Genomic DNA, 22,081 nt, shown 5'->3' with positions numbered 1-22,081 from the left:
CGGATTTGTGGCTGGTGATGGCGAGAATGATTAGTTGGGCAGGAGTCGACGACAGGCCGGCAAGGCGGCAGCGCCCGGTTGCTGTTGGGTGGGCACTCAGCTGAAGCCTGAATCTCTCATTAAGTATTGATCAGTGCGCAACTGCCCTGCCCTGTTGAGCGAGCCTCCTTCGACAATCAAACGAAGCTGGGCTGCCCTGGTTTTGGTTTGGTCAGGGTACTGATTATAGCGGACTTGCTACAGTACTGTCAGTATGACTGGACTTCCTCGGTTTCGTGGTTTCCAACCAAATCCTATTCCATGCTCACAGCTCTAATGCTACTGAACCTTTTTTTTTAAGACACAGCCACACAGGGCTGATGACCGAAATTGCACAAACAAACACGGAGAAATTGTCTACCCGTAACAAAAAAAATACTATGAAATTGTCAGCACGTATGAACATACGAGACTGGATCGTTGGTGGCCTGCACGGGGAGCGGGTAGATACATACCGCACGTCATCCGATTTTGAAATTTCGAATTCGAAATCATGCATGCGGAGCGCGAGAAATTTCTTGCATCTTCGATCGGGAGATCGTGGCATATCTTAATAATCTCAACTAGTTTAGTGGACGAGGACAGTGCTTGCGTAATAAGTGGGGTCTATTGGATATAAGTAAAATTAAGCAGGTCGGCTAATATATGGATGGTGATGGTGACTTTGCAACTACTCGCGCGCGGCGAGTTTGAAGTTTGAACGGATTTTGCCAGGAACCAGTAGACTTTGTTGACCGACCTTATTGTATGTGCAATAACTGGACGGTGGAGTCACGAAAAAAAAGTTGGATCTTCTAGTACTTGGATTCCATGGACGTTACCCGAGTAATTCAACGACATTTGGTTTTTAAGCGACTAGCATTGTTAACGTGCTTGCTGTAAGGGCAAGTATATTGATGCCATCTAATAGACGGTCTATACGTAATCTTGATATGACTTAACAGATAATTTCTGAGTTGTTTCCTTTTATCTTGTAGTGATACCATATTTCTTAATTTGTGGAATAAAAAAAGAAAATATTATGATTTGTATGGAAAAAACTCATACAATGGTTAATAAGCAGTCTCCTAGTCTTTAATTTTAGCATATGAGGTGGTTGTTTCGCAAAGCAACCACCTCGTTCTCTCTCCTCCTCTTATCTCCTCCACATAAGCAAAATCCTACGTGGAAGTGCATTTGACGATGAGACCAATTACATATAGCAATGTACTTGCTCCGATGCATGAAGCCTATCGCTTTAGCTGAATTGATTGAAGCCTAATTACTCGGCTGATTCGCAGTGTAGTTCAAAGAAAATGCCATAAAAGAATCGGGACATGCCGCGCATTCATTAGAAAAACTACTTAAACAACATCATGATTTCAGTGGATTTCATAGCATATATCCTTCAATTCTTTAAACAAGCATTCATAAAGTTCTACAAGTACTAGTGGCGGAGCTGCAGGGTGGTCCAGGTGGGCCGCGGCATACCCTAAGGCCCAGCCCACCAAGGACCACCCCAGTCCTCAGCGGCCCAGCCGGCCAGCCCACCAAGGAGGCAAGGACCTGGAAACAGTCGGGGCAGTAGGGCACTGAGGCACTCGTCAATGGCCAGCCGCCAGGCGCAGGTCTTCCAGCGCCGCAGCCGCCACCAGCAGTCCAGCACCGCGTCCCACCGCGCCTCGACGGCCTCGCGGCTCGCGCCCTCGCCTGCTCACCAAGCTCCGCGCCTCCGCCTCCGCTTGGCCAGACGCTGCAACCGGCCATTGGCAGCCCGCAGCCAGCGCTGGATCCTGCAGACGCCAGACGGCCTCCGCGGCTCCGCCTCCGCCTCCTCGCCTCCTGGCCGCCTGGGGCCCACCCGATTTCGCGCTCCTACTCCTAGCGCGGAACTTCTCCCGTTCTTCGTCGTCCGGACGTCCGGTCGTCGTCGACCCCGCGTCCTGCGGCGCCGTGCTGCGGGGAATTAGCACACTGGTACAACTTTGTTGCTCTTGCGACTAGGATTACAATTAGAGGAACTCTTGTAGTCTTGTTAGTTTGCTCGATTATATTTTAGTTGTGCAGTACAAATGTGCTAAACCCTAACTTCGATTCCAATAGTTTGATTGCTTAATTTATAACATGATGTGGTCTTTTTTAATTAGTATAACTGTATAACGGCTTGATGGCTGATGCATTATGAATTTTGACATTTGATTGTAGAGTGATTTAATTATGAAGAGGGATGGAGATATTGCATCTCTTTTTCGAAAGCATGCAGCAAAGAGGCAAAATGTGAATCCTATGCCACCTCCGGAAGCAACTCAAGAACAAGAGAGGGTAATTGAAGAAAATGTGAATCCTATGCCACCTCCACCGCCACCACATCCGGAGGCAACTCAAGAGCAAGAGGAAGAGAGAGTAATTGAAGAAATTGTGAATCCTACGCCACCTCCACCGCCACCACCGCTACCACCATCGGCTCCACCAACTTATGACGTGAGTCGTCTTCCAAATGATCCAGATGAAAGATAACCCATTGCAAGTTTCCATGCTAATGATCATGATGCAATTGGAAGAGCATATATTCTTAGAGGTCCATTTCAGCCATATGCACATGAGTTCCCAAAAAGGTGGATTGGAGATAGAGAACGTCATTTCAATTTTGTGTGGTTTCACAATTTTCCTTGGGTTGAATATAGTGTCAAGAAAGATGCTGTGTTTTGCTTTGTATGCTATTTATTCAAAAACAAAGAAAGTAAGGGAAAGGGAACTGCTGCATTTACTGTGAAAGGTTGGAAAAACTGGAATATAGGAGAGAATGCACTTTTGAAACATGCACGTTCTAAGGCACATAAGGCAGCCCAAGAGAAATACTTTGGTTTTCTGAATCCTGATGCAGCAATTGATGATAAAATTGAGAAGTGGAGTGCTGAGGATCGTTATCTGTATAAGAAAAGGCTGACTTATTCACTTCAATGTTTGAAGTTTCTTTTGCATCAAGGATTAGCATTCCGTGGACATGATGAAAGTGCAGAGTCTAGCAATAGAGGTAACTTCATTGAACTTTTGAAATTTGTTGCTGCACATAGTGAAGAGGTGAACAAGTATATTCTAAACAATGCTTCAAGTAATTGCACTTTGACTAGCCCAATGATACAAAAGCGGATTATTCAGTGTTGTGCCATAGAAATTAGAAAGAAAATAATTGGAGAACTTGGTGAAGAGCCCTTTGCAATTTTAGTAGATAAGTGTAGTGACATATCATATAAAGAACAACTAGCTCTTTGCTTGCGTTATGTTGATGCTTTGGGAAGGCCATGTGAGCACTTTCTTGAAGTTGTTCATATAGATGATACTACCTCTTTGTCACTTAAAGATGCAATTGAAGCTTTACTTGTTAGTCATGGCTTGACTTTGATACGAATTCGTGGTCAAGGTTATGATGGGGCTAGCAACATGAGAGGAGATATTAAAGGGCTGAAAACATTGATTATGCAAGAGTCACCTTCTGCTTATTATATCCATTGCTTTGCACATCAACTCCAACTAGTTCTTGTTGCTGTTGCCAAGGGAAATAATGACTGTGTTTGGTTTTTGATCAAGTGTCTCTCTTGCTGAATATTGTTGGAGTCTCTTGTAAGCGTCACGGCATGCTTCGAGATGCTAGGATTGAGAATCACATGAGAGCACTTGATTGTGGTGAACTTGAAACTGGAAGTGGATTAAATCAAGAGATGAGGTTGGCTAGGCCCGGTGACACTCGGTGGAGCTCTCATTACAAAGCTGTATGCAACATCATTGCTATGTATCCTATAATCTGTGAAGTTTTTTTCACTCTTGGAGAGGATACTACTGTTAGAGCTGATTGGACAAAGATACATACCATGCTTGGTGCATTTGAGTTATTTGACTTTGTTTTTTGTTTACACTTAATGTTTACTATTCTTAGATACACAAATGATTTGTCAGAGTGTTTGCAAAGAAGGGAGCAAGATATTCTTAATGCAATCACACTTGTTAAAGCGGCAAAGAAAAGAATGGAACACTTAAGGAATTATGGTTGGGATCAATTTCTTGATAGGGTCATTTTATTTTGCAACAAGCATGGTGTCCAAGTTCCTGCTATGGAGGGTAATTATGTGCCTTTTGGAAGATGTGTTCGGTTTGTTCATGACCAAAATAATGATGACCACTTTAGAAGAGCAATATATATTGGGGTCATTGATCAAATTAGCATAGAGCTTGCTAGTCGGTTTGATGAAGTTAATATGGAGTTGCTTTCTTGTATGGCAGCCTTTGATCCTTCCAACTCATTTGCTTCATTTGATGCACAGAAGGTACGTAGACTAGCTGAGTTCTATCCTAATGACATATTAAGCACTGACTTGCTAAAACTGGACTTCCAACTTGACAATTTTATTGATGTTCTAAGAGAAGATGATGACTTCAAAGACCTACACAATCTTGTTGATCTCTCAGTTAAGCTTGTTGAAAAAAAAGACATAAGGTGTATGATGTTATGTACTTGCTTCTCAAATTGGTATTGCTTTTACCGGTGGCAATAGCAAGTGTTGAAAGAGCATTCTCTGCATTGACTTTTATGAAATCTAAATTGAGAAACAAGATGGGTGATAGTCTTTTGGATGATTGTCTTGTCACATACATTGAGAAGGACTTTTTCTTTGAAGTGGATGAAGAAGATATAATTCAAACTTTCATGAACTTGAGGAAGCGTAGGCCAAATAAGAAGATATAGTCTTTTGGTATGCGTAAGCTTGTTTATACATCTTTCGCACTTTTCTAAACCATATTTTATTCTAATGTATGCAACTTTCGCACGTATTGTTGAATGCAAGACTTTATATACTATTTACCGAATTTTTACCGAATTATTTACAAAAATATAGATGCATTTTACTGAATTGCATATGAAAATTTTGTTCCGGCATATCCTGTACAAAAATTCTGGCTCCGCCACTGACAAGTACAACGGTTCGGCATGGATGGTCCTGCAACAAATGACTCCGTAAGGGATGAGTTCCTTTAAAAAATGAAAAAAAGAACCGGTGCGTGGGCTTGATTTCCTATGAATGAGCCCAACTCAAATTAATAAACGGCCCATTGCACCTGTCAAGTAACTGGGCCGTAATAGACCGGAACACGACCCAACAGTGCGCCCGCAAAAAAGTCCAAAGGCGGACCAATTCTACCACCCCACGCGAAGGCGTGCATCCCCTTCCTCCTCCGATCGAGCCGGGACCGCCAGACAACCTGGTGCTCCCCTTCTCCGTCACCGCGACGCCTCGGCCTCCCCGCTCCACCGCCTCCGCTTCTCGTGAGGCGACGCCACGCCTATAGATCGCGTGCCCAAGCACGGACGTCACCCCGTTCGGTTCGGCTCGCCATTCCGCCCTCCCTGCTCGATTCGGTTGTTGGTCTGTTTGCGTTTCCGATCTGATCTGGTTGCGTTATGCTAGGTGCTGGGAGGTAGAGCGCGATGGCAGCGCCGCCGGCGAGGGCTCGAGCCGACTACGACTACCTCATCAAGCTGCTTCTCATCGGAGACAGCGGTGAGCTCGCCGAACCTCTCGCCCCCCTTCCTCCCTGTCGTCCCTCGATCTGCGCGAGATCTGGTTGCTTCGGGATCGTGCTTTCTCCTCCGTGTGATTTGGCGTTTCAATTGGGATCTGGTACCCAGATAAGCGTCTGTGCAGATGGTTGCGCAAAATGTGAATGGGCGAATGAATTTAACCACTGGACGGCGGGGTGTTACTCGTGTGACGTTCATATTGTTCGAGTCATTGTGCCCCTGCTTGCATTGACCAAGCGGGTGGAGAAATTCAATTGTGGGCGCACTTGTATTGATCGCTTCATCTAGATTTTAGGAACAAGCTCGCAGCGTTTCGGGATGTTTATTCCACAAGCACTAGCAAGGCTGTACTTCTGTTTATTTAAAAAATTAAGCAATTAGTAGCATGCACACACACAGCATAGCTCTTTGCATCTTTCTAACTTTCTCTGCTTGTTCTGTTCAGTGGTCAGTTGACAATTTGACTGATGCAGTTTAATAGCCACACCAAAGGTACAACACTTAAAAAAAATCAGCAATCCATAATTGAGGGATCTGCTTGAGGTTAGGAATTGTTGGGCTACAAATGCAGTCTCAGTCATAAAATGCTTACCTAGACACGAACTTGGCAATATCTCAAGTTGGAAACTGAAATCGTTCTGCATATAAGATAATCAAAATGTCTGTTTTGTTATTCCTTATTTTGCATTTCCAATATATGGGCACTTTATTATTCTCCTTGCTAGCAAAAAAATCCTGCTATTTACAGAAGTATGTAAGTAGGGGCATACATTTAATTTTCTTTCCTCTACCTGCATCTTTGGAACCAAAATCAACTAAGCAATTTGCTTTATATGTGTGGCCTGACCACCTGATAGTATTTATGCTGAGTGCTTTATGCTCCTATTTGACAGTGACATGAAGCTATATTAGCTTTACATGTCACTTATCTCGTTCTATGTACCTAGAGAAGCCCTGATCTCATGTTGACCGTGTTTATTCAGTAGCCATTTTTAGAGTTATCATGTATTTCCTGCTGATATATCTGTGGACTGTTGCTTATGCTTGTTGTCGCACAAGCTAGATTGTTTTAGATTGTTGCTTGCTACTTGCACAAGGTTTCTAATTACAAAGTGTATGCATAGGTGTTGGAAAAAGTTGTCTTCTCTTACGGTTTTCAGATGGCTCCTTCACCACTAGCTTCATCACTACTATTGGGTATGTAGAGTAAACTCACATAATCCTCTGGTTGAGGAATCATCATGTTACGTGCTATAGCTTGTGTGGACTTATGAATTGTGCTCACTGGATTCACAAAACAGTATTGACTTCAAGATAAGGACCGTCGAGTTGGATGGCAAACGGATTAAGTTGCAGATCTGGGATACTGCGGGCCAAGAACGTTTCCGCACTATTACAACTGGTATGTTTGTTTACTTTGAGAAAAGCTAGTTTATTTCTTAAAATTGTATGGCTGAAGCTCATATTTTGCAAATTTTCCTTTGCAGCCTATTACAGGGGAGCTATGGGAATTTTACTTGTGTATGACGTCACAGACGAGTCGTCTTTTAATAGTACTGCCCCTTGTACTTAAGTGCTCTTTGATGCATCCTTTTGGCTTCCAAGTCTGATACTATCACTGTTACCTACTTGCAGACATAAGAAATTGGATCAGAAACATTGAACAACATGCCTCGGATAATGTGAACAAAGTTCTGGTAGGCAATAAAGCTGATATGGATGAAAGCAAACGGGTATGCAATCCTTTCTTGCTTGTACTCTTATTTGATCTCTTAAACTTTATGTTTTCGAATAACTCTTGAATATATTTCTTGCAGGCTGTCCCCACTTCTAAGGGGCAAGCTCTTGCCGATGAATATGGGATAAAATTCTTTGAAACGGTTAGTGGAACTCAAAGCTTCCGTTATGACATTCCTTTATTGTAGCAAAGCTGATAATTGATGTCGCTTTTCTCTAAGTACATGTGCCCTTACATTTGATTTGTTTCTGATGCATAATTTGTTGTTTATTTTTTTGCCGCAGAGTGCAAAGACAAACCTGAATGTCGAGCAGGTTTTCTTTTCTATTGCAAGGGATATCAAACAAAGACTCTCGGAGACTGATTCGAAGCCTGAGGTGCAACCCATTTCATAGATTGGACATATTCACTCTTTTGCATAGCACCTTAGCTCTATTTCTTGTTTGCAGGATCGAACTATCAAGATCAAGGCCGAAGGGGAAGCTGATGCAGCGGATGCACAGAAATCAGCTTGCTGCGGCTCCTGAATAGTTGTTACAGCAAGGTTTCGTGTTACCGCTCATGTAATTTTTATCATTTTATTCTTTGCCAGCAACTCCTTGTGTGTTTCTTAAGTCGTCACAATTGTTGGGATTTGGACAAACGGGTGTCAAGTCAGAACATTTACTTGCTATATTGGTGGAAACTGTGGTCTTGATAATGATGAGCGCTTATACGACTGGGTGGCTGGTTTGATCTCGTGCAGGCTTCGCTCGAGAGAGATAACAATGAATTGTGCCTTTTCTTTTCAGTGTTCAGCGGTTACCTTTACTTGCAACACTGGATTTGGTCCCTTTCAAACCTGTTAAATTTTTACCGAATTCCTGTGGGAACTGGGAATTCAAAGCGGTACTCCTAACCTGGTCATATGGAGTTGCACGTCAACCCGCATAATTCATACTGAAAAATAAAATATTTGTTTTGCTCCTTTTTTTTACAATAGTTGCATGATTTTTACGATACTGTACACAAATCAATCTTTTTCCACAAGTCTGTACATAAATCGATCGTGTCGTATGATCTGTACTAAAATTCAAAGAACTCCGAATTACAAAAACGACAGAAACACGAAACCCAAATGCTCGGTCATGATGGGGCAATGTTCAGGTCCAAGCCCAGCAGCCCTCTAGCTTCGTCGGGCTTCGTCTCGGCTTCGACTAGCCCGCGGGAAATGGCGGCGGTGGCGCTCTCCCTCTCGGCCACGGCGCGGTGGCGCCTCATGTGTCCCCCCAGCGCCTGCCCGAGCGGGAACTCGACGCCGCACACCGCGCACCCGTGCGCGCGGGCCTTCGCCGGCGCGGCCTCGCTCGCCCGCGGGCGCTTGTGGCTCGCGCGGTGCCCGCCGAGCGCCTGGAACGACGGGAACCGGCGGCTGCACGTCTTGCACTCGAACACGCGCGGCGACGCCGATGGCTCGCCGCCGCCGCGCGCGAGCAGCAGCATGACCCCTTCGGGCACGCTGATGATGCCCAGCTCCGCCGGCTCTTCTTGTCCGAACGCCAGCCTCTTCATCGTCACCAAACGCTCGGTTGCTGTTTGTATGTGTGATGTAAACTACAGTGATAGGCTTCTGAAGTATTTATAGGATCCGTGCTGCCGTGCTGGAGGTGGCATTTCTATTTTGCTAAAAAAAAAAGGAGATGTCACTTCTTGTTCAGCTATCTAAAGGGACGTTTGACTCAGTGGTAGCAGTTGACTTGCTGCTTCTTCGTGGTATTAAATACCAAACATGATAGAGTTGACATGGGAGATGAAGAACTGGGCATATATTGTTAGATTGTAAGATGAAGAATTTTTTGAAAGAAGAGAATAATAAGAGATGAAGAAATTTTCCGATGCGAGCACAATGGCTTGCCGCTCGCTTTCTTGCCCATGGTGCATAGAACTGCTCAGATGGCTCCTTAACCCACGCGTGGGTTGATAGAGATTTCCAGTGTTCAGTACGATTTCATTTCGGCTAACATACATAGCTTTTGAAGTAAGCTATCCTCACTCTTTGTCTCACTCCTTGTCTGATACTACAAGACACTACAATAATGCCGTTAACTCTATCCAGATGATCACACTGCAATTCCTTGCATAATTACTGGACTGCTATCACTGCAGAAGAAAGCATTTTTCTAAGAGAACAGAAGCGTTAGCCGATATCTCATCCTGATTGGAGGTAGATGGTAATATTATCTGTCCGTCCTGGCCTTTGACTCGCTAAACTTAGCCAATTATTCGACACTCTAATCTGACTTTGGACGGATATTATTAACAACAGTGGAAACCAGCATCAACAATGCAGCATGCTAGTGACCGCTCCGTGGCGCTTATATATAACACAAGCGTGGAGACCGGACGATCAATCGCATCACGTCATCCATGACCTTTACAGCTCACTAAATCTATTTTTATCTCTCGCTGATGCAGCTTTGAGCAACACTAATGAAGGTGGTGGTATGAGTATCTAGTACAATTGATCAACTATGCACGTTCAATATCTGATCCTTGAACAACTAAGCAGCCTTGCTAGTGACGTCTGCATACATCACATTGCTACTATGTTCTTGAATTTGAAGCGGACTTTTTTTCTTTAATGACTTCGCAGCAGCCGGCCGTACGGCCGCTGCATCTTCCGTCCATCCACCATCCAATGAATTAGATAAATATGGTCATGAATTAGATAAACAATGTACTTGATTAGGTCATATAGAACAAGCAATACTTGCTTTCAAAAAAAAAAAAAGAATAAGCAACGTTTGTTTCCAGAAGTATTCAGTCTTGGTGATGTACTTCTGATACTAACTACACTTGCTATCCTTTCACTAATTCATGTTTCCTTTCCTCGTTTCAGTACCGCAAAAGGGTGTTTAGAACTTGATGTGCCTTTCTTTTCTGCCTGCAAGTTTCCTCGGCGGATCAGCACTATAACATGCTCTACATCTGTAAGGCTACTACCATTTGTTTTGTGTATGTCCAGAGTTTAGAGTTTTCAACTTTTGATCATAATGAAACACAAAGAGTTTCCTTTTTTTTTCTTATAGCTTGATGGTTGGTGGCCTGAAAGTTCATCAGATCGTTATCAGCAGCAGTTTATAGTTGCAGCTCAACCTTGATTTTATTCATGCGTAGCTTGGTAGTAGCTGTAATAGCTCCAATCTTTTGTTTGGTCAGTACAACAGTTGAGGCAATCTTGACTTGTATGCTGGTAGTTTTGAAACTTTGTGAATGTTTGGAATTTAGATGGGGTGAAACTTTGTCAATGTTCTAATTTGCTTTCAGTTTTTCATAACTTTACTTATGACGTTCCAAAAGTTGCTTTGTCGTTGCACCTGTTTAAACGTTTAGAAGCAAGCAAATTAGGAGCGGGGGTGCCACGGTGGTGCGTGTCTGATTTTGGTGGAAAAAATAGCTGTGACCGGTGCTAACTTTTTCTCTCCTGATCTGTTAGGTTTGGTTTTTTACTAGATAAGGATTTACAAAAACGGAGCGGCCGTACGGCCGGCATAACTTACGGCCGGGCGTATCACGTCCAGAAAACAAAAGTCAGCCTTCTTTTTTTCCGCTTGTAACCATTAGACAGCAAGGCGTAAAAGAAGAGTCCCACGTGCTTACGTGGGCCAGCGCCAGTATGGATCAAAAGTCAAAACTGGGCCGCTTAGATAGTTTGATTGCATTGTGTCGGGCCGATAAATCCATCCATTTTGTTCACTTTTTTTGCCTGATCTGGCCCAATACGTGATTGGTTGAATGCTAAGTTGTTGGGCTAGCCGGATTCGAAGCCTGCTTCTACAACGACTCAACGACGACAACAAAGCCATCTCCTTGTTCCGCCTCCGCTCCGCCGCTTTATTCCTCGCCAGAGTGGAGGGAGGGGGTCGAACTGTCGAAGCGAACAAAAACCCCAGACCACACCGCGAGAAGAGAGCGCAGCCACCACGCCTCCGCTACCCAGCCATGGCAGCCGCCGGCGTCGTCGCCGAGCCCAAGACCAAGTACGATCGCCAGCTCAGGTAACTCTTCGGTGCGCATCTGGGTTCGCTCTCCCCTTCTCCACTTGATCGATGAGTAGATTCCGAGCGCGTGCGTCGGTCGGTTCTAGGGTTAGGGCTCTCCAGCGACCGAATTCTACTATTGGGATCCAATTCCGGCGCCGTTTACATGTGCTGTCCCAACTAGGGTTTAGGTTCTTTTTGTTATTCGGCTAGCTAGCGCTCTGATGTAGGGGGAATCTGATGTGGTTATGGGGATGCTCTCATTTCTAGACTCGAGCGGCGCAGACCTTGCATTGGAGCTGGGGTTGCTTGCAAGTTGTTGGACGCTGATTTAGTTATTGTTAGGCGTCTCTTAGTTCCACGGATTTCATTACAGCTTTTTAAGTGCTACGTAAGTGCACTTTTTTAGTAATGTGTGACATTCTGATGGATTGTTGCAATTCTGATTGCTGATTTGAGCTGAGCATCTGGCTTAGTGGAATTGGATAATTGGGGTTCCATTGCCTAAGCTGCAACGCAATCTTAAGTATAGTTTTGTACCTGTCTAGAAAATACTTAGATCCATGTGAATCGCAGAACCCTCTTCAGGCTCCCCTGCCAAGTCTAGATGACAAACTGACCAAAAGTATTGTTTATTAGATGATTTTCATCCAGGCTGATATTTTTTGGCTATCATGATAACTGTTAGCTCAATAGCTCGTGCTCCCCTCTTTTATTCTACATGTTTTTGGGCTCTTTGACGGATCTTGGGTTGTGTCATATCATCCTGGCAATATTATTAGAAGCATGAATACGAAATTGTATTTACAGCCAAAAAATCAGCATTACCCACCACATGTAATCATTGGTTTGGCAATGTTGAACGAAAAAAATATCCTGTTTCTCTATTGCATAATTCTTCTGTCTGGAATAGGAAAAGAGTATTTGATGGCACAGGCATTGTTTTTTATAAAATTAAGGAAATCCTTTTTTTTGTCATATTGCGTGTGTTTTTAATAGTTTATTTGGTACACGTGCATATTCTTTTATCTGCTTGTTTTACTTGCCCACTCAATCAGATAGCATATCCATATACTGAAAGCTACATGTTATTTTCTGAGTGCAGGATATGGGGTGATCAAGGACAAGCGGCACTGGAGAAGGCTAGCATATGCTTGCTTAATTGTGGTCCTACTGGAACTGAAGCACTGAAGAATCTTGTACTTGGAGGAATAGGAAGTGTCACAGTTGTCGATGGATCCAAAGTTGAAGCATCTGATCTGGGGAATAACTTTTTATGTAATTTCTGTGCTATGTGATTATATCTGTTATTCTGAATTCATCCTCTCAAAATTGATGGAACTCATATTCTTGAATGTTAAATTTGAATGCAGTGGATGAAGGATGTTTGGGGCAGCCAAGAGCTAAATCCATATGCTCTTTCCTACAAGAGCTGAATGATGCTGTTAAAGCCAAGTTTGTTGAGGAGACTCCAGCAACTTTGATAGACACTAATCCTTCATTCTTTTCCCAGTTCACTGTTGTCATTGCTACTCAGGTGTGTTCATCAGCCTCATTCTATGAATTTCAAAAGTATGATTGCTCTGCTGGTATTTTCATATATAGCCAGAAATTTGAGTATATGAATAGATATATGTTTTTTTATCGAAGGTTGAAAAAAATGTTGGAGAGATGAGAATCAATAAGAGGTTTTCTTTGGGCTTTTTTCTACATTTGTGATGACCTTTCAAATGGACCGAACCTGCAGACCATTGTTAATAATATGTGCAAATTGAATGTTAATGTAGTTATTATTCAAAAGAAATTTAACATAGCAAATAGTGGGTTTCTTCATTCCTCAATGATTGATTATTTGACCAGTTTCAGCTAAATAAAGTTTTGTTGCTTTCCATACCCACAACTGGGCTCACTGGCCAGAAGGAATATATTTACAGTATCTTCTAGTTCGCTTAGCTGTTTCTTTCAACAATAGTTTTGGCCTGTTAGTAGGACCACAGTTCAATTATCCCCTTAGGATTTTATTATCACTGGTTCTACTGTGCTAGTAGAGTTCCTTGCTCTTCAGCTTAGAGTATTGCTGGCAAGATATGTGTGCACTGTGCAGTAAACCCTTGAAACATTTTTAAAGAAAATAAAATGCATGTTCATCTATGTTGCAGCTTCCGGAAAGTTCTTTACTGAAGCTAGATGATATCTGCAGAAAAGCCGATATCGTGTTGGTTGCTGCACGTTCTTATGGTCTAACTGGTCTCGTCAGGGTCAGCGTCAAGGTAATTTGATATACTTACATCCCAAACTTTAGCATGTCCACATGATTAATTATCATAACATCACACTCACACACGGCATACACTCACACACACTCATTCATTCAATTGCGTAGTTGTGTGCAAGGCCTTGCTAACCTGGTCCTTGTATGGCTAGTTGTATGTCACACTTACAGTTTTGTCTATGCCACCTGTTTCATATGGATTAATCATATTGGGAGGAATTCACAGTGTTTTGGGAAGGTTGACAAATCTATTTATTTATTGTTGGCCAGGAACACAGTGTCATAGAATCAAAACCAGACCACTTCTTGGATGATTTACGCCTTCACAATCCATGGGCTGAACTCAAGCAGTAAGAATATGCACATGCATTTTAAACAATTGTAAAAGAATATATACATTCATTTTAAATAGTTGTCAACTTGTCATTTTACCTGTCTTCACTACACAGGTTTGCAAAATCAATTGACATAAGTGATAAAGATCCTGTTGTGCACAAGCATACGCCATACATTGTTATCCTCGTGAGGCTTGCAGAAAAATGGGCAGATTCACATGATGGTAATTTACCTTCAACTAGGCAAGAGAAAAGGGAGTTTAAGGTACATTATTTCCATTACTGTTCACCATGAAGTTTGTTTAGGACTGTCAATGCACTGACTAAACTATTTCATTTGTCAGGACCTGATTCGGGCCCATATGCTTAATGTAGATGAAGAAAATTACAAAGAAGCTGTGGAGTCTTCATATAAAGTATCAGTTACTCCAGGAATCAGTAAGTTGGTTTATGAGTCCTTATCCCAGCATGGTTTTAACAGGATCCAACTTTGACCTTCCTTAAATGATACCAAGGCATATTTACCTGAATTTGCTGATTAAACTTTGCCGGTGTTGTTTCACCCAAATGCTGGATCCCAAGCTTATGGCTTGGCATGTGCACTTATTGTCTTCATTTAATCAGTAGTGGTTTCATGCCTTTTTTTTTTCTGAATTCTGAATCAGTAGTATTGAATATGTTCTTGACCCTAGCACTTGGCTTATTCTGATGCACAAGTTCACTCATATAGACTTGTACAAAATGGTGCATGCAACAGTGCAAATGTGCAGGTTTCTGTTAGGTAATGATACATTGATTTCTGTTAGGTAATGAGATCCGTCAGATAATTGATGATAAGTCCGCAGAAGTCGATTCATCTTCATCAGATTTCTGGATTTTAGTGGCTGCTTTGAAGGTATATATGTCTATCGTGATTATAATGTATGGGATGTTGACCTCTTTCACTACTATATTAGGACATTCCATAAAAGTTAGCACACTTTTTTAAAATTTTGTGGCCTCTTTACTGGATGCTTGATTTATTTGCTACCAATCTATGACATGGCTTCCTTTTCTGTTGTTAAAACCAGATCTAATTTTTTTTCCCTTGGAATATCCTACTGCCAGGTTTTAGCTTGCTTTGTACCAACATTTGTGGCCATAAATGTAGCTCAGGTGTCTAAAAAGTATACAATGAGATTGCTTGGGTAACTACTAACTTCAGTTTGTTGGCATGTGAACTTAATCCTAGCTGTCCTAGCTGCACCTGTGCCAAAATCTCAGGCCACTAAAAACTAAAATAACCATTAACCAAGGTGCTTTAAACTTAAACTTGAATGCTGTGTGAGGCAGCTTTGGACTTTGAAGGCTTCTAAGCTGAGTCCCAGTTAGAGCGTAGAAGCGTATGTGGAAGCTCTTGCGTAATGAACCTAAGTTATACAAAGTTCATCAAATAATCTTTCTTACCCTGGTTTCCTTTACTTAGACTGCTTTCTCTCTTCATGGACAGGAGTTTGTTGCAAATGAGGGCAATGGCGAGGTGCCTCTTGAGGGAACAATTCCTGACATGACTTCACTTACTGAGTCAGTGCCTACAGCTGTGATCCAGCTTCTGCCATCTTCAGATTCAAATTCTGCTACTACAACTATATTCTCTTTTCTGTGTGAATAACTTAATGTTTCTCTTTTGTGATCTTACAGGTATTATGTAAGCCTACAGAAGATTTACCAAGCTAAGGCTGAAGCTGACTGTCTTGCCATGGAGCATCGCGTAAAGGATATCTTGAAGTGGATTGGTAGACATCCGGATTCTATTTCAAGGGCATATATCAAAACATTTTGTAAAAATGCTAGAAAACTCAGGGTAAGCTGCTTTCTTCAGCTGACATGTGTTGTAGCTTCTGTTTATAGTCGCAACTTGACATATTATCGCATGATGCGCTCAACTGTGAAAACTGACTCATTTAAGTAATCTCTGTAATTTGTCCATGCCAGAATGATAAATGGGATAGAAGGTGACTTTATCAATATGTTGTGCAGATTGCTGCTTGCTTGCTTGTTTCAGAAATCAGAAGTATAGAATAGTGAGTAGTACTGTTGAATGAAAGATGCACAATTTTTTCATTATGGGACACATTTTACTATCTGTTGTACCTATCAGGGGCATTATGTTGTTTTATAAGATGTAGACAATCAATAATGTGAATATCATTTTAATCTGGGTTTTTCATCCATTTGAAATGTCTAGGTTTGTAGATATCGTAGCATCGAGGAGGAGTTTAGCTCTCCCATTGTCTCTGAGGTTCAAAGGTATTTCACCGATGAAGATTACAGGTCAGCATCCATTGCACTGAATGTTCTGGTTCATGTCTTTGCTTAGTAAAGAAAGTGCTATACATGTTCCAGCTTTGATGTTAAATACTTACACTACATTTCTACAATGTTTTTAAGTTAGCATGACATGCACTTTCTGGTCTAATGTGTCACTTAGGGAATTCTAGGATATTGTAGTGTTATCATTTCTTTAATGTGTCTTTAAGACTTGCCAATTCTAGGATACATTATCATTGCTTCGGAGATAAATGAGAATATTTCTTGGAGCTATGCAAAACCACAATGCATGCAGATGCTATCATGAATATGACTGTGGACATCCAAAAGCAGAGAATTTTTGCTTGGAAGTCATATTTCATCATCTCATAAATGTTGGGTTCAAATATTGTTTATGAACTATTTTCTGTTGAAATAGCTACCCTATGGTTTACATTTCTTTTTTTTTAAGTGTAATGTCCTCTCTAATGGCAGTCAAATGTGTTATTGCAGTTATGCAATGAACTTCTACATTCTACTACGCGCTGTGGATCGATTGTCTGCCAACTATAATAGATTGCCTGGAATTTTCGACAGGTACTTGAGAAAAAATGTTCATTTGCTATTGGTGAACATTATTATGTCACCTGTAGAGAAATGATTCTGTTTTTTATAATACTGATTATACACTGGATTCAATAGTGAGATTGATGAGGATATCCCTAGGCTGAAGACTGTTGCCACTTCAGTGCTAAGTGAGATGGGCTTGAGCGGAGCATCCTTATCTGAAGATCTGATAACTGAGATCTGCCGGTTTGGGGGCGCAGAGATTCATACTGTGGCTGCTTTTATTGGTGGCGTTGCTTCCCAAGAAGTAATAAAGGTCTGTTATGTGCTTGGCTGAAATTGTTGAGGATATACACCTGATCTTACATTGTTGTGACCCTTTATACACACCATTCCCTCTAATCCAAAATAGATACTGTCCTAGGATCTTAACACAAAAATTGAAAAAAAAATGGTAAAAAGTCATCTTGAATTTATAGGATGATACACACTTGACATGTAATTGGAAAGTGAAAAAGTATTATTACTGATTATTGTTCTTGTTTCATCTTCCAGCTGGTGACCAAGCAGTTTGTGCCCTTGCGGGGAACATTTATATTCAACGGAATCGACCTCAAATCTCAAGTTTTGGAGCTATAATATGGCTGCGGAGCGTGCGCGTCCTATTGGCCGCATTTGAGATGCCCCAGATTTTGTGCCGTGGCCTCGCGCTTCAATGGAATCAGTTTGCCCGTGTACTTAGCCAAGATCAGATCTGAACTGCACCATTGTACCGACGAGTAGCCTAATTCGCATGATATTTAGATGAGTGGCATTCTCGCCGTGTAGCTTCATATAATCTGCTGCTCTGTTTCCACCTTTTGGGACACGGAAATTGAATCCGAGAAAAGTGGTCAATATTTAAGAATGAATTAGATGTCTATACCCACCAATACTTGCGTCGTATGATGCATGCAATTGCCTAGCAAATTCCCATCTCACGCGGCTGTTGTGCTGGTAGTAAGAAGAGAGGAATAGTCACCTTACAAGATCGAGGTGCTGATATGCTTTAGATTATTGTAGACCAAGTAATAGTCACCTTCCGAAATCGAGCTGAAGGTTGGTGCCGATGGGAGTGGACGAGCAGTAGCACGGCCAGTATGGATCTGACGGGCTGGAACTGGCTGACGGCTTGACACGTGCGCAAGCTGATGAAAACGACGACACCTGCTTTAGTACCAACGGGAGCACGTAGGCACCGACATCACTTTAAGCTCAACTTAGTACAAGAAAGAAGCAGAAAGCCTGCTAATTTACTTTTTCTCCCTTTAAGCTCAGGAAAACTGCAGCTTCCCAGATTTCAGCAGCATAAGAGTAAGATGTATCATTGTTAGCTTTGTTCGTCGCCACACCGCAACTCTGAAGGGAAAGATGTGGTTGTATGCCATGTTAAATTCAGTTTACAGGCCGAACAGTATATCTTGTAGTAACCTGCGTCTGAAGGTACATCTGAGAGGTTTCAATGTGCTTGTCTGTTCTCTTGTTGGCGATGCATTGTCAATCAATGTTTTCTTTGTTGGAAAGAGGATGCATTGTCAATCAATGCATTTTTTTTCTTGGGAAGACGATTCATGGCCAACACTGAAAGGATTTGGGTCAGGTTTGATCATTTCGGATTGGGGGAGAAAATAAGCTTGTTTCCCTACCAGTCAAAATGAAGGTACGGTGAGGTGACTATCGAACTTCCAAGTCCCGGCGTGATCAGTTTACATTGGTTGTGTTCTTGCACATGGTGAGAATAATGTCATACTGTGTTTGAGCACACGTTCATCATTCCAATTTCCAGGGGAAGCTTAGCGTTACTAGCAACCTGCTTTGACATGTGATAAATCCAATACAATGAACGATTGATATATATGGGGCCTGATCACTTCCAACTCGGAATGCTGCCATTTCATAACTCTTTGCCGTTGGTTCTGATGGTTGATATCGACATTCTTAAAGCTCTGTTGTTCCTAAGTATTCGCATTACTGTAAACATTGTTTAATTATTAATTTTTATCATAAACCTTGGATTAGCTGTAAACGCGGACAATTGGCGCGCCACAGACTCTAGTTGTATGTAAACTACAGACAAATAGATATCGTTTTCTAGACGTACTGCTGCTGAGTCGCATAAATGAAACGGAAACAAACAACATATCAGATGACCAGCATATATATTAACGATACTGCATGCAGATTTATTTATTGATTATTAGGCGCGTGCAGCATGTTTATTAGGAACCACTGGCGCTGACGAAATCTCAGTAGTACAGCTCAGACTCAGGGGCGGATCTAAGGGGAGCAAGGTGGGCTCAAGCCCTCTTACCTCCCCAACATCAATTAATGGATAACCTCTAAGTCTCTCTCTATTTTTAGGAAGAAAGAATGAAAAAGAAAGAGGAGAAATAAGAAAAGAAGAAAGATGAGCCCCCTCTTTATACGTTGGCTGGATTTGTCACTAGTATTATTAGACAGTATAGTAATCGAGTATCTATCTATATCCAGACCAGAGGTTGAGTGCACCACGCCTGCGCGCGACCAGTTAGATGCTCATGTTAGGTGAGAGCCGTCCTCCTTGAGCATGCCGCCCGCAGTTCATATCGCGGCGCTCCATGATCAGGTAGCCCTCGTCCCCGGTCATCTTCTTAGGAGTTTTTCAAGATGTAGGAATCGGAGTATAGCCGACGAGTAACATCTGGTGACCGTTCTGATCAATTGCGCACTTCTTGTCCTTGCTATACAGCCCCCCTCCCCCCTTGTAGTCCATAAAATCTTTGTTGTTGTCGCCGACGGCGATGGTGATGACGACGGGCCTGCAGCCAACTGCTAAAAGCAGTTGGTACTTATTGTACGGTTCCGTATCCTCGAACCTGGCCTCTTATGATGAGGTCTACACGCGGTGTGGCGCTAGCATCAAGGGCGAATATAAGGGGGGTTGGGGGGCTCTAAGTGCCCCTACCTCCCCAAGATCAATTGGATACTTTTAAATCTATTCCTTCTATTTTTTGAAAAAAAGAATGAAGAAGAAGGGAAGGAGGAGGAAGAAGAGAAGGGAGATGAGATCCCTATTCCTATGTTGGCCGGATTCACTCCGTTGTAAGGGTAGGAGGCCGATGACGCCAGGCCATTCTTGCTCGCATGCAATCCACGAGCTCTTGCTGCGAGAGCTACACCGGCTTCTCCTTGTTGCTCGCCCCGGCGATGGCCTAGCGGTTCTCGAGGGCCCCATCGCAGCGGAGGAGACGCAGGACACCACCCCCCCCCCCCCGCCCGCCCCCACCCTCCTGCGTCCTTGACGGGACCCAGGCATGGTTGGTCACTGCAGGTCTTGGTGCGCCAGTCGACGGAGACCGGGAGCAGCAAGTCGCCGCCGCGCCTTTTCACGGGCGCAGGAGTAGTGAGGTCTTGCGGTTGCGCTACTTCGCCGCCGCCGTCGAGACATTTTGTATAGATATTTTATAATTTGTTTCTATAAATATGTCATAATGTATTGTAAAGATATTTTTATGGCACTTTAGAAAGCATCATATGTATTAAGATACTATTTGAGGTATTTTAAGTCATAGAGATATTTTTATAAGTCATTTCATAAAATATCAATATAGATTATTAGAGGCAAATTTGAGACACCTTAATTTTTGACCTTAGCCCCACAGAGGTACAGTTGAGTCATTCCTTTTAATATTTTGAGAAACTGTTTAGATCATTGAGGCGCATTATAGAATACCGTAAGAATTATATTAAGTATATGTGTGAAGGTCTTGAGTTCAAAGCTAAGGATTATGCAATATGGTGTGAGATCTTGAGTTCAAAGTTTCGAAGCTTCATCACTCAAGTATTATCATATTTTTTTAATATTTTTTAGTGCACATAGAGGGTAGAGATATAATAGTGTGTCATTACAAGTTGTCTTATAGAATATAGAGATAATTAACAAAGTGTCTCTTCTATCAAAGAGACACTGGTTGTAGTGGCACCTCCATGATATAGTGAAAAATAACTCTACAATTACATAGAGACAACCTAAAATGTCTATAGAAGCTAAAAATAGTGTCTCTACATGCATGTTTTGTTGTAGTCGTCACGCGACATTTGTAGTCGCGGAACTCATTGTCGTCGCTCAAGTCGATGAAAACATTAAGACCATGAGCCGCCACTAGTACAGAAAAGGCCTTTAGTCCCGGTTATGATGAATCCGGGACTAAATACCTCATTAGTCTTGGTTCCACACCCGGGACTAAAGTGCTTATGCAAATGCAAAAAATTTACTCCGCATCTAAGACTCGAATCCGCAACTTGTTGCCTCACGTATAGCTTCCTTACTACCCCACCTACACAATATATGCGACTACTCTATTTGGATGCTTTCCTTTTTAAACAACCCATAAAATCCCTTTTAGACTGGATGCTTTCCTTTTAAACAACCCATGAAATCCTTTTTAGTCCATATTGATAGCACTAACCGGGATTAAAGGCTTCTTTAGTCTTGGTTGATGTTACCAACCGGAAAGCTCCAACCGAAACTAAAGATCGCTGCAAATCCCTAGCCGCTGGATCCGGAACTTGCTTTCATTATTGGTCCCTAACCCAACGGTGGCCGGAACAAATGTACATGACAGAAACCTTTTCGCCTCGCCTGCGACTCGAGCACGAGACGCAACGCTGTGCGCCGTCTCCTTGAACGCCGTCATCTCCGTACGCGCTGCCTGCCTCCTTTTATAAACGGTGAGGGAGCGAGCGAGCCAGCCAGCCGTGCGCCGCGCGAGTCGAACTCGAAGATGCATGGTGCGCTAGCTGCGGCATGCAAGCCGGGGACGAGCTAGCTGCTTGTTTGGGTGGCCAATGCAATCGAACTGCCAGCCGGTGGTTGGGCTAGCTGCTTCGGTTAGTTGGTGGCCAGCTCGCGCTCATGCATGCCCGGCCGGGGCTGCTGCTGCGCGAACCCCGCAGGTAAGTTATTGGTTGCCGTACGTTGTCTCAAGATAAGATGGGCGGCCGGGGTTAACATGGATATCGAATCGAAGCGCCTCTAGATGGCCGATCGGCGCTTCGATTCGATCGATTCGATCCATGCATGCATGTGTATGGTCAGTGACTGCTCGATAGGATCCATCGGCCATGCTCGCTCGCTTCATTATGTGTATTTGCTCGATCGCTCGCTCTCTCCGCACCTGCAGCAGCTCCCGGTACACGGGCGCGCACCTGCAGCTCGTAGATGGCCTGCACACATGCATCGAGAGTGGC

At 42.8% G+C, this 22,081-nt stretch overlaps 3 protein-coding genes across 4 annotated transcripts; 2 read left to right on the top strand and 1 right to left on the bottom strand.

The window, feature by feature from the left end:
- The first annotated feature begins 5,212 nt into the window (after positions 1–5,212).
- On the top strand, positions 5,213–8,114 carry LOC112877287 (ras-related protein RABE1c). Its single transcript, XM_025941533.1, has 9 exons — positions 5,213–5,395; positions 5,481–5,573; positions 6,718–6,790; positions 6,895–6,995; positions 7,081–7,146; positions 7,229–7,326; positions 7,411–7,473; positions 7,616–7,708; positions 7,781–8,114. The coding sequence occupies exons 2-9, from the start codon at positions 5,501–5,503 to the stop codon at positions 7,856–7,858; spliced, it is 645 nt and encodes a 214-aa protein (XP_025797318.1). The 5' UTR covers positions 5,213–5,395; positions 5,481–5,500; the 3' UTR covers positions 7,859–8,114.
- Positions 8,115–8,369: 255 nt separating this feature from the next.
- Positions 8,370–8,882, bottom strand: LOC112875686 (zinc finger protein ZAT12-like). The gene has a single exon (XM_025939622.1). It carries the CDS (start codon positions 8,880–8,882, stop codon positions 8,457–8,459), a length of 426 nt encoding a protein of 141 aa, XP_025795407.1. The 3' UTR covers positions 8,370–8,456.
- Positions 8,883–11,195: 2,313 nt separating this feature from the next.
- On the top strand, positions 11,196–17,745 carry LOC112877234 (NEDD8-activating enzyme E1 regulatory subunit AXR1-like). 2 transcript variants are annotated; one of them, XM_025941471.1, is made up of 14 exons: positions 11,196–11,368; positions 12,456–12,628; positions 12,724–12,887; positions 13,510–13,620; positions 13,893–13,972; positions 14,072–14,222; positions 14,302–14,395; positions 14,764–14,852; positions 15,447–15,520; positions 15,638–15,800; positions 16,185–16,270; positions 16,760–16,843; positions 16,973–17,129; positions 17,369–17,745. In XM_025941471.1, the coding sequence occupies exons 1-14, from the start codon at positions 11,313–11,315 to the stop codon at positions 17,450–17,452; spliced, it is 1,566 nt and encodes a 521-aa protein (XP_025797256.1). In that variant the 5' UTR covers positions 11,196–11,312; the 3' UTR covers positions 17,453–17,745. The 2 variants fall into 2 exon arrangements, with proteins under 2 accessions (XP_025797256.1, XP_025797255.1); XM_025941470.1 differs by having other exon boundaries at positions 16,949–17,129.
- The last annotated feature ends 4,336 nt before the right edge of the window (positions 17,746–22,081 follow it).

The sequence above is a fragment of the Panicum hallii genome, chromosome 9 (assembly GCF_002211085.1).
Source record: "Panicum hallii strain FIL2 chromosome 9, PHallii_v3.1, whole genome shotgun sequence".
In the NCBI taxonomy this organism is placed as follows: Eukaryota; Viridiplantae; Streptophyta; class Magnoliopsida; order Poales; family Poaceae; genus Panicum; species Panicum hallii.
Note: the sequence above shows the minus strand (reverse complement) of the source record. Positions and strands in the feature narration are given on the sequence as shown.

What these genes read in the sequence shown, in the direction of transcription:
- LOC112875686 (XM_025939622.1), bottom strand. Translation starts at nt 8,882, where the DNA reads ATGAAGAGGCTGGCGTTCGGACAAGAAGAGCCGGCGGAGCTGGGCATC.
- LOC112877287 (XM_025941533.1), top strand. Translation starts at nt 5,501, where the DNA reads ATGGCAGCGCCGCCGGCGAGGGCTCGAGCCGACTACGACTACCTCATC. An exon ending in AGACGAGTCGTCTTTTAATA is followed by an intron (nt 7,147 to 7,228) that starts GTACTGCCCCTT and finishes ACCTACTTGCAG; the next exon opens with ACATAAGAAATTGGATCAGA. An exon ending in ATATGGATGAAAGCAAACGG is followed by an intron (nt 7,327 to 7,410) that starts GTATGCAATCCT and finishes TATTTCTTGCAG; the next exon opens with GCTGTCCCCACTTCTAAGGG.
- LOC112877234 (XM_025941470.1), top strand. Translation starts at nt 11,313, where the DNA reads ATGGCAGCCGCCGGCGTCGTCGCCGAGCCCAAGACCAAGTACGATCGC. An exon ending in TTTTAGTGGCTGCTTTGAAG is followed by an intron (nt 14,853 to 15,446) that starts GTATATATGTCT and finishes CTTCATGGACAG; the next exon opens with GAGTTTGTTGCAAATGAGGG. An exon ending in CTTCCCAAGAAGTAATAAAG is followed by an intron (nt 17,130 to 17,368) that starts GTCTGTTATGTG and finishes TTCATCTTCCAG; the next exon opens with CTGGTGACCAAGCAGTTTGT.